General features: G+C 43.4%; 1 protein-coding gene and 1 pseudogene across 3 annotated transcripts in view; both read left to right on the top strand.

Moving 5' to 3' along the window:
* The first annotated feature begins 240 nt into the window (after window positions 1-240).
* Window positions 241-9538, top strand: LOC311145625 (annotated as a pseudogene). Its single transcript, XR_014615598.1, has 8 exons — window positions 241-1199; window positions 4239-4310; window positions 4457-4546; window positions 4645-4692; window positions 4795-4926; window positions 5122-5498; window positions 8615-8673; window positions 8884-9538. The product of XR_014615598.1 is annotated as an uncharacterized misc_RNA (transcript).
* A 1059-nt stretch (window positions 9539-10597) lies between these two features.
* The window catches only part of LOC311145901 (tyrosine-protein phosphatase non-receptor type 21-like), a 44303-nt gene continuing 40033 nt past the window's right edge, over window positions 10598-14867 (top strand). For both annotated transcript variants that reach the window (XM_084182277.1, XM_084182279.1), the window contains exons 1-2: window positions 10598-10742; window positions 11992-12295. In XM_084182277.1, the coding sequence (XP_084038403.1) occupies window positions 12116-12295 (180 nt within the window). In that variant the 5' untranslated portion in view covers window positions 10598-10742; window positions 11992-12115. The remainder of the gene's footprint in view (window positions 10743-11991; window positions 12296-14867) is intronic.

Raw genomic sequence — 14867 nt, 5'->3', positions numbered from 1 at the left:
ATCCTCAACTGCTGCTGGCTCACCATTATGACAGTTAATCGAAAGTGCTTTCCCTTAAATTTTTTAAAACAGGCCTAAAAACAGGTAATGCTAGCTGAAGTGGTTGGTGACTGCATTTGACCAGTAGTGAATAGATGTGTAAAGACAAAATACATGTCATGAAATCTCATTTTGTCTTAGCTTTTAACTTATAAAATAATAAACTTTATTTAATTTTGGATCACAGGTAAAATGCAGGAATTACATTAACTTTATTACTGATCAAGAGAAGGAAAGGAGGTAGGAGGAAAGGGAGTTCCGTCAACCAAACCCATCTAGACCCATCTATCCACTCTCTCCCCCCACGCCTACATCCTTCCATACAAGTGCCATTGTCAACTTTCAGTAAAAAACACACTTTAAGCCAATTTAAACATTGAATTAAACCAATTTAATCAAAGATCAGTTGAACATGAGTGAGTTTAGGATGAGGGGGATAAAGTAGTTTGCATTTGTATTTATTAGGATCCCTATTAGTTGCTGCCAAGACAGCAGTTACTGTTCCTGGGGTCCAGAAAGTTGACGGTCTTAGTTGGCAGCATGGGATTGGTGCCAACAGCAAAACCATTTCCCCTAATGTATCCTGGAGAGAAAGAGAGAGCGAAAGCATGGAGCAGTTGAGGGATCATTCAAATTCTGTGAGGGATGCAGTATTTAAACACACAGGTAACAAGTAAATAGCCTGATGTGGACAACCATTCACAGGAAAACAATTTGAAAGTGTCTAGGGGTCATCTATAGGTAACACCACACGACATGAGAGAGCTGGAGAGACACACCTTGAGAGCATCATGCCTAACAGGAAGAGTGAAGAAGGGGCTTTCCTTGAAGGACAGGGAAGGAGAGGAGGGTGTCAGCTGATGTCAAACCATTCACCCTCATCAGGGTGTTGTAGGAGGCGGTAGTGCAGGTCCTTGAGAGCATCATGTCCACACTGGATAGGGCTGAGTGACTGAACTGTGTGAATGGTCCTGTGTGTGTGTGTTTTAACTTAATGCATTGGCTGATGTAACTACATAAAGTTCATGATGATCTGCTCAGATGCCATACTGTGCCCTTCTCTTTTCATTTATGCCATTATTAGGTGGAGGGAAGGACCAGATATAGCTACCTACACCATATAGTGATGATAATAACTTCCTACTCACCTGATGGCAGAGGTAGAGTAATGGTCAAAACTTGGTAGATATGTCAAGCTGTGTTTGCGGAGTCTTGATCTATCGTTGGACAGTGTAAGTACAGACAGATGCACACGCACCTGTTTGGTATGATAGCTAGTTTCTATCTAAATTAGCTTTAGCCTTTAGCTCAATGCTTTTAATATAAGCTCTCTGTCTTGTCTGTCAGTAAAGGCACCAAGCATTGTAGGAAATCAGCTAGCTAGTTAGGAGGCGGTAGGACAGGCAAGACAGAAAGCTTATATTAAAAGCATTGAGCCAAAGGCTGAAGCGATCTAGCTATCATATCAAACAGGTGTGCGTGCATCTGTCTGTCTGTACGTACACTGTGTAGCTAACTTAATAACATTTCTTGTTGGTGGCCCTTATTACTAACCTCTCGAAGGCTAGCTAACTGGAGCGATGGTCAGGTAACGTTAGCTAGAGTCACACGGCTTTTACTTTAACAACCGCTAGCACACGTATCCTGTTGCAGCCCCTCCTATCAAAAATATATATCTGCGGACTGCAGTAACTATACGCCGCACCCACTACATGCCGCGCCCACTGCCATTGAGGGTACTTGTAACAGTACAATGCTCATTAGCATTACGTCACTACATGCCACACCCACTAGCATTACATCACTACAAGCATTACGTCAATACATACAATTTTTAGGGACTTCCTCTGGATGTCCTGGATGGCAAGGAGCTCGGCCCCAGAGATGTACTGGGCAATGTTCCCTTTAATTTTGTTTGGCACTGAGCAAATTTCAGGTCTGCTGAGCGCAAACTTGAACGTTGTGAAAATTCTGTGCAACTTCCAGCGCGGGTTTACTGTGAACATTGAGGCTGTACCCGCTTTAAGTTACAGTTTTAACAGTGGCCAAATAGGAAACTGTGGCTATTTGATCAAAATGTAGGCCTACCAGTGGCCTACCATCAAAAACAATGGAGCAAATGCATCCCATAACATTTTAACATGGAAATAGCTGTTCTACCATTCAGCCAACAGTAGCAGCCAATGTGTGGTGTTCAATGTAGGCCTACATTCCATGAGTCTTAAAAAAAAAAAAAATACATGCAGGGCTTGACATTAACCTGTCCTTCAGACAAGGAGGTGACTGAAAATGTTGTTCTGTTGTTTGATGCATGAAACCACTTCACAAAATAAAATGCATTATTATTCCCAAACCATTATTACAGAGAATCAGTCAAATTATGCTACCCTCTGCCTATTGGCTACTTAGTTTATTCAAGCATGTCTCAAAATACAACACTGCCTCTTTAAGACAAAAAAAAAGCACTTTACCTGACTTGTTTTTCAAAGATGTCCAGAAATGTACATGTTTTGTGCTCTTGTAGGAAGTAATCACTTCCCTATTGCTGACTACCAATGATCTATAACTGGGCTGATAATTCACTAACTAGCAAAGGATATAAACAAAATGTGCACACGTGGCTACATGCAGCTCTTGCTTTGATCTCAAAACAAGCATATCTACTCACGACCACAGCTGCCAACAAAGTCCAGTTCAAAGTAAATGGCACAGATCCATATATGGCAATGGTCTATTTGCATATAGGCCTATTGCAGCTCTGATTGGTTATGCCGCACCAGTATGTCTGTGTAGAGTTCGGCTGTCTTAGTCGTGCGCAATAGAATCCTACTCCAATGCGTTATGTCTACAACAAAATCTCTTGCATAGTTTGTTTTGTTTCGGTTTGTTGCATTGAAAGTGGCTAACGGCAGTCCGGGGAAGCTGCGTGGCATTCTTGGCTACTGCATGCCCGCCAACACGCATGTTGCTTGCCTCGAAGCGAGCATAGAAGGCATTTACCTCGTCTGGTAGGCTCGCGTCACTGGGCAGCTTGTGGCTGGGTTTCCCTTTGTAATCCGTGATAGTTCGCAAGCCCTGCCACATCCGATGAGTGCCCTGTGTCCTGATTAATTGTGTGTCTGAGGAACGGAGGAAGAGGGCAGCGGGCCTCACAAGAATTTAGTCACACGAAGTATCGTACTTCGAACTCCGGAGTAGGGCACCTGTTAAAGAGTAATATCCGGGGTGTCGATAACCTTGCGACAGGAATCCCAGGTGTTGTTAGTGCTGTTCGCTTGACCCGCATGGTGGATGGAAGAAAGTTTGTCGGTTTTATTGTTTTTTGATATTGAGCACCTCCCAACGCATGTAAAGCTGGGGTATATGAGGTACGCAGTAAGAGCTTTCGTCCCCAAACCATTACATTGTTAACATTTTAAAGGATTTGGCCATGTTTCATGTGTGTGCAGACGGTTGGAGGACTATACAGAAGATCAGAGTGAAGAAAGCAATTGTGGTGGGGATCATGACCCAGAGTTCGTGGAGTGCCCTGTAAGAGTGAAGGAGGTTGAGGTGGCAAAAGTTAGGAGATCCGATTGACCGCCCAATGTGGAGGCAATCAAAATAATTGAGAGAGCAAGTGAAGTTGAAGAAATGGTAATGTGCATCAATGCCCATAGTGAATAGGCCTATTTGTCAACCAAGAGAACCGGACATGCTGTATGTAAAGAAAGTGAATCTTGTGGTGTTCATTGCAACTATCATAAATGCACAGCTCAAGTGGAAAGGAAATCAAAGAAATTGGACATCATTGTAGCTGTGGCAGGAAAGTATATGGGGCTTCAGGAATTCACAGCGGAAGATTTACAAGGGTTATTGGTGATGAAAGATGTTCCGCCCTCCCAGGCTCCTGAGCCTGTGTAGGGATCAGACATGGATTATTGATGAAGCAAGGAGCATGTTGATGAGTGATTTTTTGGCTAGTCAGTATGAGTATTTTTATCCACATCAATTTAGTCTTTTGGGATCTTTTATTTTCATCCCGCACAGTTGGTGGCGACAATGACCTTTTTGCGTGTAGTTCGCCATAAAACCCAAAGAAGAAAAAGCTCCTCCACTCTGTTAGATTAGCTATCTAGCTAGCTTTTTTATTTAGCTATCTTACAATAGTTATTTCTAACATCACTGGCTAATAAACTTATTCACTTTATCAATTTTAGGTAATGCATCGCCTGGCCCAGGGCAAGGTCTGACAGGACCACCCAGAAGACAAATTAGTTTAAGAAGCAGCCGTAAGTATTAGGCTATAACAATGTATACTGTGTAATTTAAACCTCAACATACAGCTCCACACCACAAAGGGGGGTATGTGTTTATTGTTTATTCAATCTCCACAGGAAAAACATTCCCCTCAATAACAAATATTTTGTGTTTTCAGCATTCTGCCCTAGGTTGTCCAGCAGACTGACTCAGTACATTATTCAAGATCATATGGTTTCCCACTACAAAAAGGTGTATTCAGCTAATGGTAAAATAGCCTAACTCATGTGGGTCCCTTTCAATTTGAACCATAAGCTGACTTTGGTTATTAATATCATAATTGTCTTCCAATGTACAGTATTACAGTTGCCATTGATGCATCAGTACGCAAAAGTATGCTAAGCAGTGCAAAATGTAAGTTAATTTTTTACCATCTGAAATTGATCAAAAATCTGAAAAAATCGCACATGGGCTATATGACCTGATTTAGTTATTTATCGTTGTGTACATTCACAGACAATGACCAGTTAAGGTGGGAACAGTTGAGGAAAGATGCCAGCTCTGAGAGAAGTCCTCAATCAGCCCGCTCACATTCACAGAGGAGCAGCAGAACCAACACCAGGGCCTCCTGCCCATCACAAAATGCCAGTGTAAGAAGGCACTGCAGTGTTTTCTGCCCTATTACTGTTTGTCATGTAGTTATCTTATTCACCTAATTTTAAATAATTCTTGAAGTGTACACTGGCAGTCACACGTCATTATAAAAGGGTGCAATGCTACATAGAAATAGATGGTAAAGATGATTGTGTTGATTTTTAAGGATTTGTCTCTCTTGCCTTCCAGAGCAGGTGAAGAAGCTCTACCTGGGAAGCTCCATGATTTCCACTCCCAAGACTCAAACCTCCTTTCACGCCAAGCAAATAGTTTACCGTCCCAAACATTCGGTGAGTCTGGGAGCCCCCCACACTTCCTCCACTCTGCATCAGAGTACAGCTACAGGAGCCCAAACTTCCAGAGGCAGCAGTCAGCCCACTCCTGCGCCACCACAGGTACCCAGAGTGGCTACAGGGCCCTCCAGAACCCTGTCCAGAAGACCTACAGTGGCGACCTGAATCAGAAACATGCCCACAGCTTTACCCTGGACAAACCCTTCACTCCCAGGACCATGAAGTCAGACAGGAGAGGAGCAGCCTACCACGGCAGGAGACCTATCATGGAAGGTAACGTGTTGCCTAATCTTTCATAGCACAGGGGTCTTATTGAATGAGGTGAGAGAAAGGTTTAATTACTGATTTAAAAGCTTCTATAAATATAGGAGAAGATGGTAAAGTGTGAAATAGGCAGCTAAATATAATACATTCATGATCACTGCAGAACCCTAGCAGCTCCTAGCAGTCTCACCTACATAGTTTCCCTGTAAAGTAACCATTCCGGCTTACCATTATTTTCTCTACAGTGAGAAATAATTAATGTGCCTTGAATGTATTGCTAATGTAACAAATTAGATATTGTCCAGGGGTCTGTACTCTAACAGGGACACTACAAGACCAAATGTATGTGGACACCTGCTCGTCGAAGAAATCTCATTCCAATATCGTGGGCATTAATATGGAGTTGGTCCCCCCCTTGCTGCTATAACAGCCTCCACTCTTCTGGACTTTCCACTAGATGTTGTAACATTGCTGCAGGGACTTCCATTCAGCCACGAGCATTAGTGAGGTCGGGCACTAATGTTGGGCGATTAGGCCTGGCTCACAGTCTGCGTTCCAATTCATCCCAAAGGTGTTCGATGGGTTTGAGGTCAGGGCTCTGTGCAGGCCAGTCAAGTTCTTCAACACCGATCTCGTCAAACCATTTCTGTATGGACCTTGCTTTGTGCATGGGGGCATTGTCATGCTGAAACAGGAAAGGGCCTTCCCCAAACTGTTGCCACAAAGTTGGAAGCACAGAATCGTCTAGAATGTCATTGTATGCTGTAGCGTTACGATTTCCCTTCACTGGAACTAAGGAGCCTAGCCCAACCATGAAAAACAGCCCCAAACCATTATTCCTCCTCCACCAAACTTTACAGTTGGCACTATGCATTGGGGCAGGTACTGTTCTCCTGGCATCCGCCAAACCCAGATTTGTCCGTTGGACTGCCAGATGGTGAAGCGTGGTTCATCACTCCAGAGAAGGTGTTTCCACTGCTCCAGAGTCCAATGGCGGAGAGCTTTAGATTTGTACGCATTGCTCGCTTCAGCACTCGGCAGTCCCGTTCTGTGAGCTTTTGTGGCCTACCGCTTCGTGGCTGAGCCGTTGTTGCTCCTAGACGTTTCCACTTCACAATAACAGCACTTGCAGTTGACCGGGGCAGCTTTAGCAGGGCAGAAATCTGATGAACTGACTTGTTGGAAAGGTGGCATCCAGTGACGGTGCCATGTTGAAAGTCACTGAACTCTTCAGTAAGGCCATTCTACTGCCAATGTTTGTCTATGGAGATTGCATGGCTGTGTGCTCGATTTTATACACCTGTCAGCAACGGGTGTGACTGAAATAGCCGAATCCACTAATTTGAAGGGATGTCCACATACTCTTGTATATACAGTGCATTCGGAAAGTATTCAGACCCCTTGACTTTTTCCGTATTTTGTTATATTACAGCCTTATTCTAAAATGGATTCAATTGTTTTTTCCCCCCTCATCAATCTACATACAATACCCCATAATGACAAACCAAAAACAGGTTTTTAGAAATGTTTGCCCAATTTATACAAAAATAAAACAACTGAAATATGACATTTACATAACTATTCAGACCCTTTACTCAGTACTTTGTTGAAGCACCATTGGCAGCGATTACAGCCTCGAGCCTTCTTGGGTATGACGCTACCAGCTTGGCACACCTGTATTTGGGGAGTTTCTCCCGTTCTTCTCAGCAGATCCTCTCAAGCTCTGTCAGGTTGGGTGGGGAGGGTCGCTGCACAGCTATTTTCAGGTCTCTCCAGATGTGTTCGATCGGGTTCAAGTCCAGGCTCTGGCTGGGCCACTCAAGGACATTCAGAGACTTGTCCCAAAGCCACTCCTGCATTGTCTTGGCTGTGTGCTTAGGGTCGTTGTCCTGTTGGAAGGTGAACCTTCGCCACAGTCTGAGGTCCTGAGCGCTCTGGAGCAGGTTTTCATCAAGGATCTCTCTGTACTTTGCTCCGCTCATGTTTCCCTCGATCCTGACCAGTCCCTGCCGCTGAAAAACATCCCCACAGCATGATGCTGCCGCCACCATGCTTCACCGTAGGGATGGTGCCAGGTTTCCTCCAGATGTGACGCTTGGCATTCAGGCCAAAGAGTTCAATCTAGGTTTCATCATACCAGAGAATCTTGTTTCTCATGGTCTGAGAGTCCTTTAGGTGCCTTTTGGCAAACTCAAAGTGGGCTGTCATGTGCCTTTTACTGAGGAGTGGCTTCCGTCTGGCCACTCTACCATAAAGGCCTGATTGGTGGAGTACTGCAGAGATGGTTGTCCTTCTGGAAGGTTCTCCCATCTCCACAGAGGAGCTCTGTCAGAGTGACCATCGGGTTCTTGGTCACCTCCCTGACCAAGGCCCTTCTCCACCGAAAGCTCAGTTTGGCCGGGCGGTCAGCTCTAGGAAGAGTCTTGGTGGTTCCAAACTTCTTCCATTTAAGAATGACGGAGGCCACTGTTTTCTTGGGGACCTTCAAAGCTGCAGAAATGTTGTACCCTTCCCTAGATCTGATCCTCGACACAATCCTGTCTCTGAGCTCTACGGACAATTCCTTCGACCTCATGGCTTGGTTTTTGCTCTGAAATGCGCTGTCAACTGTGAGACCTTTATATAGACAGGTGTGTGCCTTTTCAAAATCATGTCCAATCAATTGAATTTACCGCAGGTGGACTCAAATGAAGTTGTAGAAACATCTCAAGGATGATCAATGGAAACAGGATGCACCCGAGCTCAATTTCAAGTCTCATAGTAAAGGGTCTGAATACTTATGTAAATAAGGTATTTCTGTTTTTTCTCGTTGTCATTATGGGGTATTGGGTGTAGATTGATGAGGAATTTTGATTGATTTAATCCATTTTAGAAAAAGGCGGTAACGTAATAAAATGTGGAAAAAGGGAAGGGGTCTGAATATTTTAACTGTTTTTCTCAGGACATGAGACCTTGTAGCCAGCACCTCATCTAGTATTAATGCTTGGCTATAAATCACAGGTGATGATCCTCGTAGTAATCCCACCTCATGAAACCTGTAATAGTTCTTTAAACAGGGGCATGATGATGTTGATTAACTTGTCTCTGTGTCCGTGTGAATCTGAATGTGTTGTTACCACGTGTAGGTATTGATACTAATTTCTTCTCGTTCCAAAGTGTCTTAGAGCGGGTGTTTGAACGTCATGTGGACAATAATAAACATGGATAAGATGAGTTGAGTGTCAACTTTACATGGGCATCTGCACTGGCTGCATTAATGTGTTGTTTTTTACACTCATGCTACATACAAAATGGCAAAAAGAAAATCAAACAAGCTGATATGTTCTGTACATGAAATTAGAGATCTGTCAGAGAATTACTTAGGGTCAATAAGTTTGGTTTGGTTCTTTTCAAGGACCAAATGCGCCATCTTCTGGAGACTCTGTGCAATGACTTGCAAAATCCAGCGAACACAGCTACCTGTAGTGCAGAGCCTCAGAGTGGTGAAGAGACAGAGATTGACCTTCTTCCTAGTCATCTGCAGTGTATGGAGTCTCTGGACGGAGGATCACCATCAGAAACCAAAGAGGACAATTACCTTTTTTGCTATGCATTGTTTAGTAACAAGGACAGTGGTGGGCTGGATAATGTCGATCAATTGTCAGTGTCCACACCGTTACATGGTAGCCCTCCTGAGAGGCCTGACTCTGTCGGTCTGTCTGTTGGTTCATCTGATGCTGATGAAGGTACAGAGGGCCTTGATGAGCAGGATCATGACAGGGAATATGGCTGTCCTCTTTCAGTTGGTGAAAATACCCCTCTGACCCTTGAGGAGGATCACAATCAACCTAGAAGACAATCATGGTGGACTGTCCAAAGAGCAGGCTGAGTCTTTGCATGTGTCCAATGCATCTGATTTCCCAGGGCCAGGAGTCACTGAGAATATAAACACACTAGCCTCTTTCAGCTCCTCCTGTAGCTCAATTGGTAGAGCATGGCGCTTGCAACGCCAGGGTTGTGGGTTTGTTTCCCACAGGGGGGCCAGTAGGAAAAATGTATGCACTCACTAACTGTAAGTCGCTCTGGATAAGAGCGTCTGCTAAATTACTAAAATGTAAAGTGTAATGATGAGTTCTGATTTTATTTGTATTTTAGGGATGAGTTTAAGGAGACTATTTTCGCTACGAGCAATTTGATATTGAGGTTTTTGCATCTCAAATGTGTTTTATAAATGGAAGGTGTATATTTCATACTTTTTGTAAATGCCCATTCCTGTTCTGGGCACTGTATTGTAGAGATTTACTGTACAAAGTTTTGACCAATATGTATTTGGATTATTGTTACACAATGATGAGAATGAACTAGACCAGAAATGTATTTTGATATATTTATCAGTGTATTGCTCACTATGTAGCCTATTGGTTTCCAATAACAGACTATCAGTGAATAATATAGGAAAAGCCTTTAATAAGAGGCACTGTGCTCTCTGCAACATGTAGCTTAGTTAACTGTGACCTTTGCTGTGACTGCCTGACAGTGTTTTTCATGTTTACAGGAAAATGTTTTGTTATGAACCGCCGCCTCTTTCATCATGCACTCTGCACAAAAGTCAACTTGTCTCAGCTCTGTCCTAGTGGGAGGGGAGGGGAGGGGAGGGGAGGGGGGGGTGTTTGTCTATTTTCATACAGCAGTATCACACAATATTTTACAGTAACCTCAGCTGGCATGAGTAAATTAAACGGACAGTTCACACATAAGTATAATATGAGCAGAAATATAGGTTTTCAGTGTACGGTGCTGAATAACGTAGTCGTAAACAGGGAGGCAGCTGTCTCATTCTTGGAATATTCCCTGCCTGGCATTCCAGCTGTCTGATGTCATTGCCTCAAAATCTGCCGTGTATCACGCCGCTGTTGAAGAACTACTCAACATTTTATAAAGAAATACAGCCGTTGAAACCCATACTGGACCTGAAGAAAATATATGTAATGTAAATGTTCATAGTTTTGCTTGTCTATGTAAATCAAAATAATAGGAAAACGGTTGTGTTAAAAAGAGTAGAATGTAGATCCGCGGATGTAGAGATTCATACACACTTGTTGCTCTTTCGGCAGGAAGTGAAGCACGTCGTTAGCTTAGTTGGATTTCGGCATGCAGCTTCCAAACTAAACCTTTTCGATATTTGACATAACTATCACCTATTATGACTGGCGGCAGATTTGGATATGCACAATTTACAAATGGACTAATTTGCTTTTGACATACATCAATAAGGTAAAGGTGCTAATGTCAGCTATTTGCAGGGATTTTGTTGTGATGGAGAGCCCATTTTGACGCTGACGACGTTAGCTATGCTATCCTGCAAGCTAATTAGCGAAAGTTATTGTACTGCAGGCTTTCACACACTTTGTCCTGGGCCCCCACTGCACTACACAGTTGATTGAAATAATCGACGTTTGATGATTAGAAGGGTAATTGAATCAGCTGTGTAGTGCTAGGGCAAAAACCAAAACGTGCACTGGGGGGGGGGGAAGGACTGAGTTTGGGAAACCCTGGTGTACTGGATAGTTCTATCAGAGTCCTTAAACATACTGTACTGTCTTTGGTTCTATTTTTTGGGGGGAGCTTCTCTGTTTTATAACCGTATAGCTAGCTTTGTCTAAAATAGTGTTTGTTTATTTTTCATGTAACCCGAAGTAACTTGTTGCTTCAACTTGATGGCGTTAGTGGGCTAACGTTAGCTAACTAAATTAGCAAGGCTAGTTAGCCAGCTAACCTGCTAACTGAGCTAGCTAACTTAACGTCAAAAAATATGCTAATTTCTGATGGAGACTGTCCGTCTCTACAATATAACCTGTATTGAACATTGTAATATAGTATGTTGGCTATTAGCAAGTAAAAGTCGTTGATGTCTTTGTAACAAACAACTTTAGTTTACTAGTTAAATCTGGACTGGAGCTCACTGCACTGTCTATCAACAATCAATTTTGATCTCTGTTAATCCAGTGTAATGGAAGTGTCCTACAGATAACTTTGGGATGGACCACCATTAGCAATTTCCTGGTACAGAGTTATTCGCAGCTCATTCAATAATCACTCGACTGACTGACTCTGATTTGCACCAAGAAATCAGATGCTCCCTGTCTAGCTAGCTAAATGGATTACCAATAAGATGTGTTGTTTCATAACGGGCATCTGTTTTATGTTCTGAGATTGGTTGCCTCTGCCAGTGGTCACTGGTGGTCAGGGATTGCAGGCTTTTGTTCCAGCCACGCACACTACATAACTGAATCAACTTATCAATGTTGAACTCTAAAATCAGGTGTGTATTAGTGTTGGGTTGGAACAAAAGCCTGCACACCCTGTTGTACTCCAGAACCAAAGTTGGTGATTCCAAATAACATGTTATATCGTATAATACTGTTTGCTATGTTGTTTGTCTGGAAATGTTATCTGGAAAATGTGTGTGACTTCATCAAATAATTTGTATTCTCTCATATTTTGTCTCTTTCTGTTTACGCAGGGATACATGTATCCAACTCATGGATTGCCTCTTGTCCACTACATTTTTGATGGGCAAAGTTTAGAGACAACGGGACACATTTTTCTGGATCAAGGAAGGACTCCTTGCCAAAGGACTTTGAAACATGCCCTTGCCATTCGGCTTAAAACTCAAAAGAACTCGAAGGTATACTGTCTCAAGCAAGAGCTGTCTGGTCACACGCATTCAGCTGCTCAATGGTGAATTTGTTGAGTTTACGCTTTCTGTGGAGAGCACCGGCCAGGAATGTTTGGAGGCAGTTGCACAGAGACTCGAGTTACGAGAGGTATGTATGCTCACGCAAAACGACTGAAACACTTATGGTTGTCGTTTTGTGTTTGTGATTACTCTTCTCAAATAGGTGGCCATTTAGGCTAAAGTTATCATGGTCTATGATCTGTTCTCCAACAGCCTACCTGATTGTTTTATAATGACAGGACTATCAGAAACCTAGAACGTATCCTATTGTCTTGAGGGTATGGAAAGAATAATTAGTTTCAGCCAAAGGCATTCCACATTGACCTAGTCATTCTTCAATCACTTAGGCCAAACATGCACCGCTCAAGTGGACCCACCTCTGCAATGAACACCACACAGTGGACACCTGTGCTGTGATTCGGTATGCATCTGAATCAGACTTGGTAGCTAGGTTTCCATCCAATTGGCAACAGATTTTCATGTGAATATTCTAGAATCCGCATAAAGAAAATATGTAAATTTTCCCACCAGTGGTGTGTTTCCACCAAATGGACTTGTTGCGGAGAAAAAACAGTGCCTGATGATTTAGTGCACACAAAATGTACTTCTTCGCTTAAGTTTTCATGTACCGAATAAAATCAATAATTCAGTGTATTTCCATCGCATTTTCAACTCTACTGATAGTTTTGTCACAAACTTTTGCATTAAATAGCAAATGTGACTACTATGGTCTTCACACATGCACTCTAGCCAACAGCTTGCAGATATAGTGCGGACAGGCTAGTCTACATGATGAGATTATTATGGATAAGGATATTATGAATATTTTTCTTTGTAAACGGCTACATCTCTAGTTAGGACCGTATGATTGTGTCGACAGAGAGGGCTGCCTCGCTTCTAGTCCTTAGGAAACTTTGCAGTATTTTGTTTTTTTATGTATTATTTCTTACATTGTTAGCCCAGAAAATCTTAAGTGTAATTACATACAGGCGGGGAGAACTATTGGATATCAGAGCGGCGTCAACTTACCAGCACTACGACCAGGAATACGACTTTCCTGAAGCGGATCCTTTGTTCGCACCACCCAGGGCATTTGAACTGATTCGAGAGGCCGACCCAAAACAACGCCGCCGGAGGAGAGGGAGCCGGAGCGGTCTCCTAGTCAGACTTAGGAGGCGCGCACTCCACCCATCGCTTCCAAGTATATTACTCGCTAATGTCCAGTCCCTAGACAACAAAGTGGACGAGATCAGGGCAAGGGTTGCTTTCCAGAGAGACATCAGGGATTGTAACATACTCTGTTTCATGGAAACATGGCTCTCTCGGGATATACTGTCCCCGTCCATACAGCCATCTGGGTTCTCAGTACATCGCGCCGACAGGAATAAACATCTCTTCGGGAAGAAGAGGGGTGGGGAGGTATGTTTCATGACTAAAGACTAATGGTGTAATTGTAACAACATACAGGAACTCAAGTCATTTTGTTCACCTGACCTAGAATTCCTCACAATCAAATGCAGACCGTATTGTCTCCCAAGAGAATTCTGTTTGGTTATTGTTACAGCCGTGTTTATCCCCCCTCAAGCTGATACCACGACGGTTCTCAAGGAACTCCACTGGACTTTATGCAAACTGGAAACCATATATCCTGAGGCTGCATTTTTTGTAGCTGGGGATTTTAACAAAGCAAATTTGAGAAAAGGGCTACCTAAATTCTATCAGCATATTGACTGTAGCACTCGCGCTGGAAAAACGCTGGACCATTGTTACACTCATTTCCGCTATGCATACATGGCCCTCCCCTGCCCTCCTTTAGGCAAATCTGACCACGACTACATTTTGTTCCTCTCTTCCTAAAGGCAGAAACTCAAACAGGAAGCACCCGTGCTTAGGACTATTCAACGCTGGTCTGACCAATCGGAATCCACACTACAAGATTGTTTTGATCATGCAGACTGGGATATGTTCCAGGTAGCCTCTGAGAATAATATAGACGTATATGCTGATTTGGTGAGTGGGTTTATAAGGAAGTGTATAGGAGATGTCGTACCTGTTATGACTATTAAAACCTACCCTAATCAGAAACCGTGGATAGATGCCAGCATTTGCGAAAAACTGAAAGCACGAACCACCGCATTTAACCATGGCAAGGTGACGGGGAATATAGCAGAATACAAACAGAGTGGTCGTTCCCTCCGCATGGCAATCAAACAGGCAAAACGTCAATATCGAGACAAAGTGGAGTCGCAATTCAACGGCTCAGAAACAAGACATATGTGGCAGGGTTTACAGACAATCACGGACTACAATAGGAAAACCAGCTCCGTCGCGGACACCAACGTTTAGCTTGTCTGGCGGCAAGACAAGTTCTTTGCACGCATTGAGGATAACAGCGTGCCACCGACGCGGCCAGCTACCAATGACTGTGGGCTCTCCTTCTCCACGGCGGACGTGAGTAAGACATTTAAACGTGTTAACCCTCGCAAGGCTGCCGGCCCAGACGGCATTCCTAGCCCCGTCCTCAGAGCATGCGCAGACCAGCTGGCTGGTGTGTTTACGGACATATTCAATCTCTCCCTATCTCAGTCTGCTGACCCCACATGCTTCAAGATGGCAACCATTGTTCCTGTACCCAAGAATGCAAAGGTAATTGAACTAAA

Source organism: Coregonus lavaretus (assembly GCF_964263955.1).
Source record: "Coregonus lavaretus genome assembly, chromosome: 18".
Taxonomy (NCBI): Eukaryota; Metazoa; Chordata; class Actinopteri; order Salmoniformes; family Salmonidae; genus Coregonus; species Coregonus lavaretus.
The sequence above is the reverse complement of the archived record's forward strand: the minus strand, read 5'-3'. Positions and strand labels throughout refer to the sequence as shown.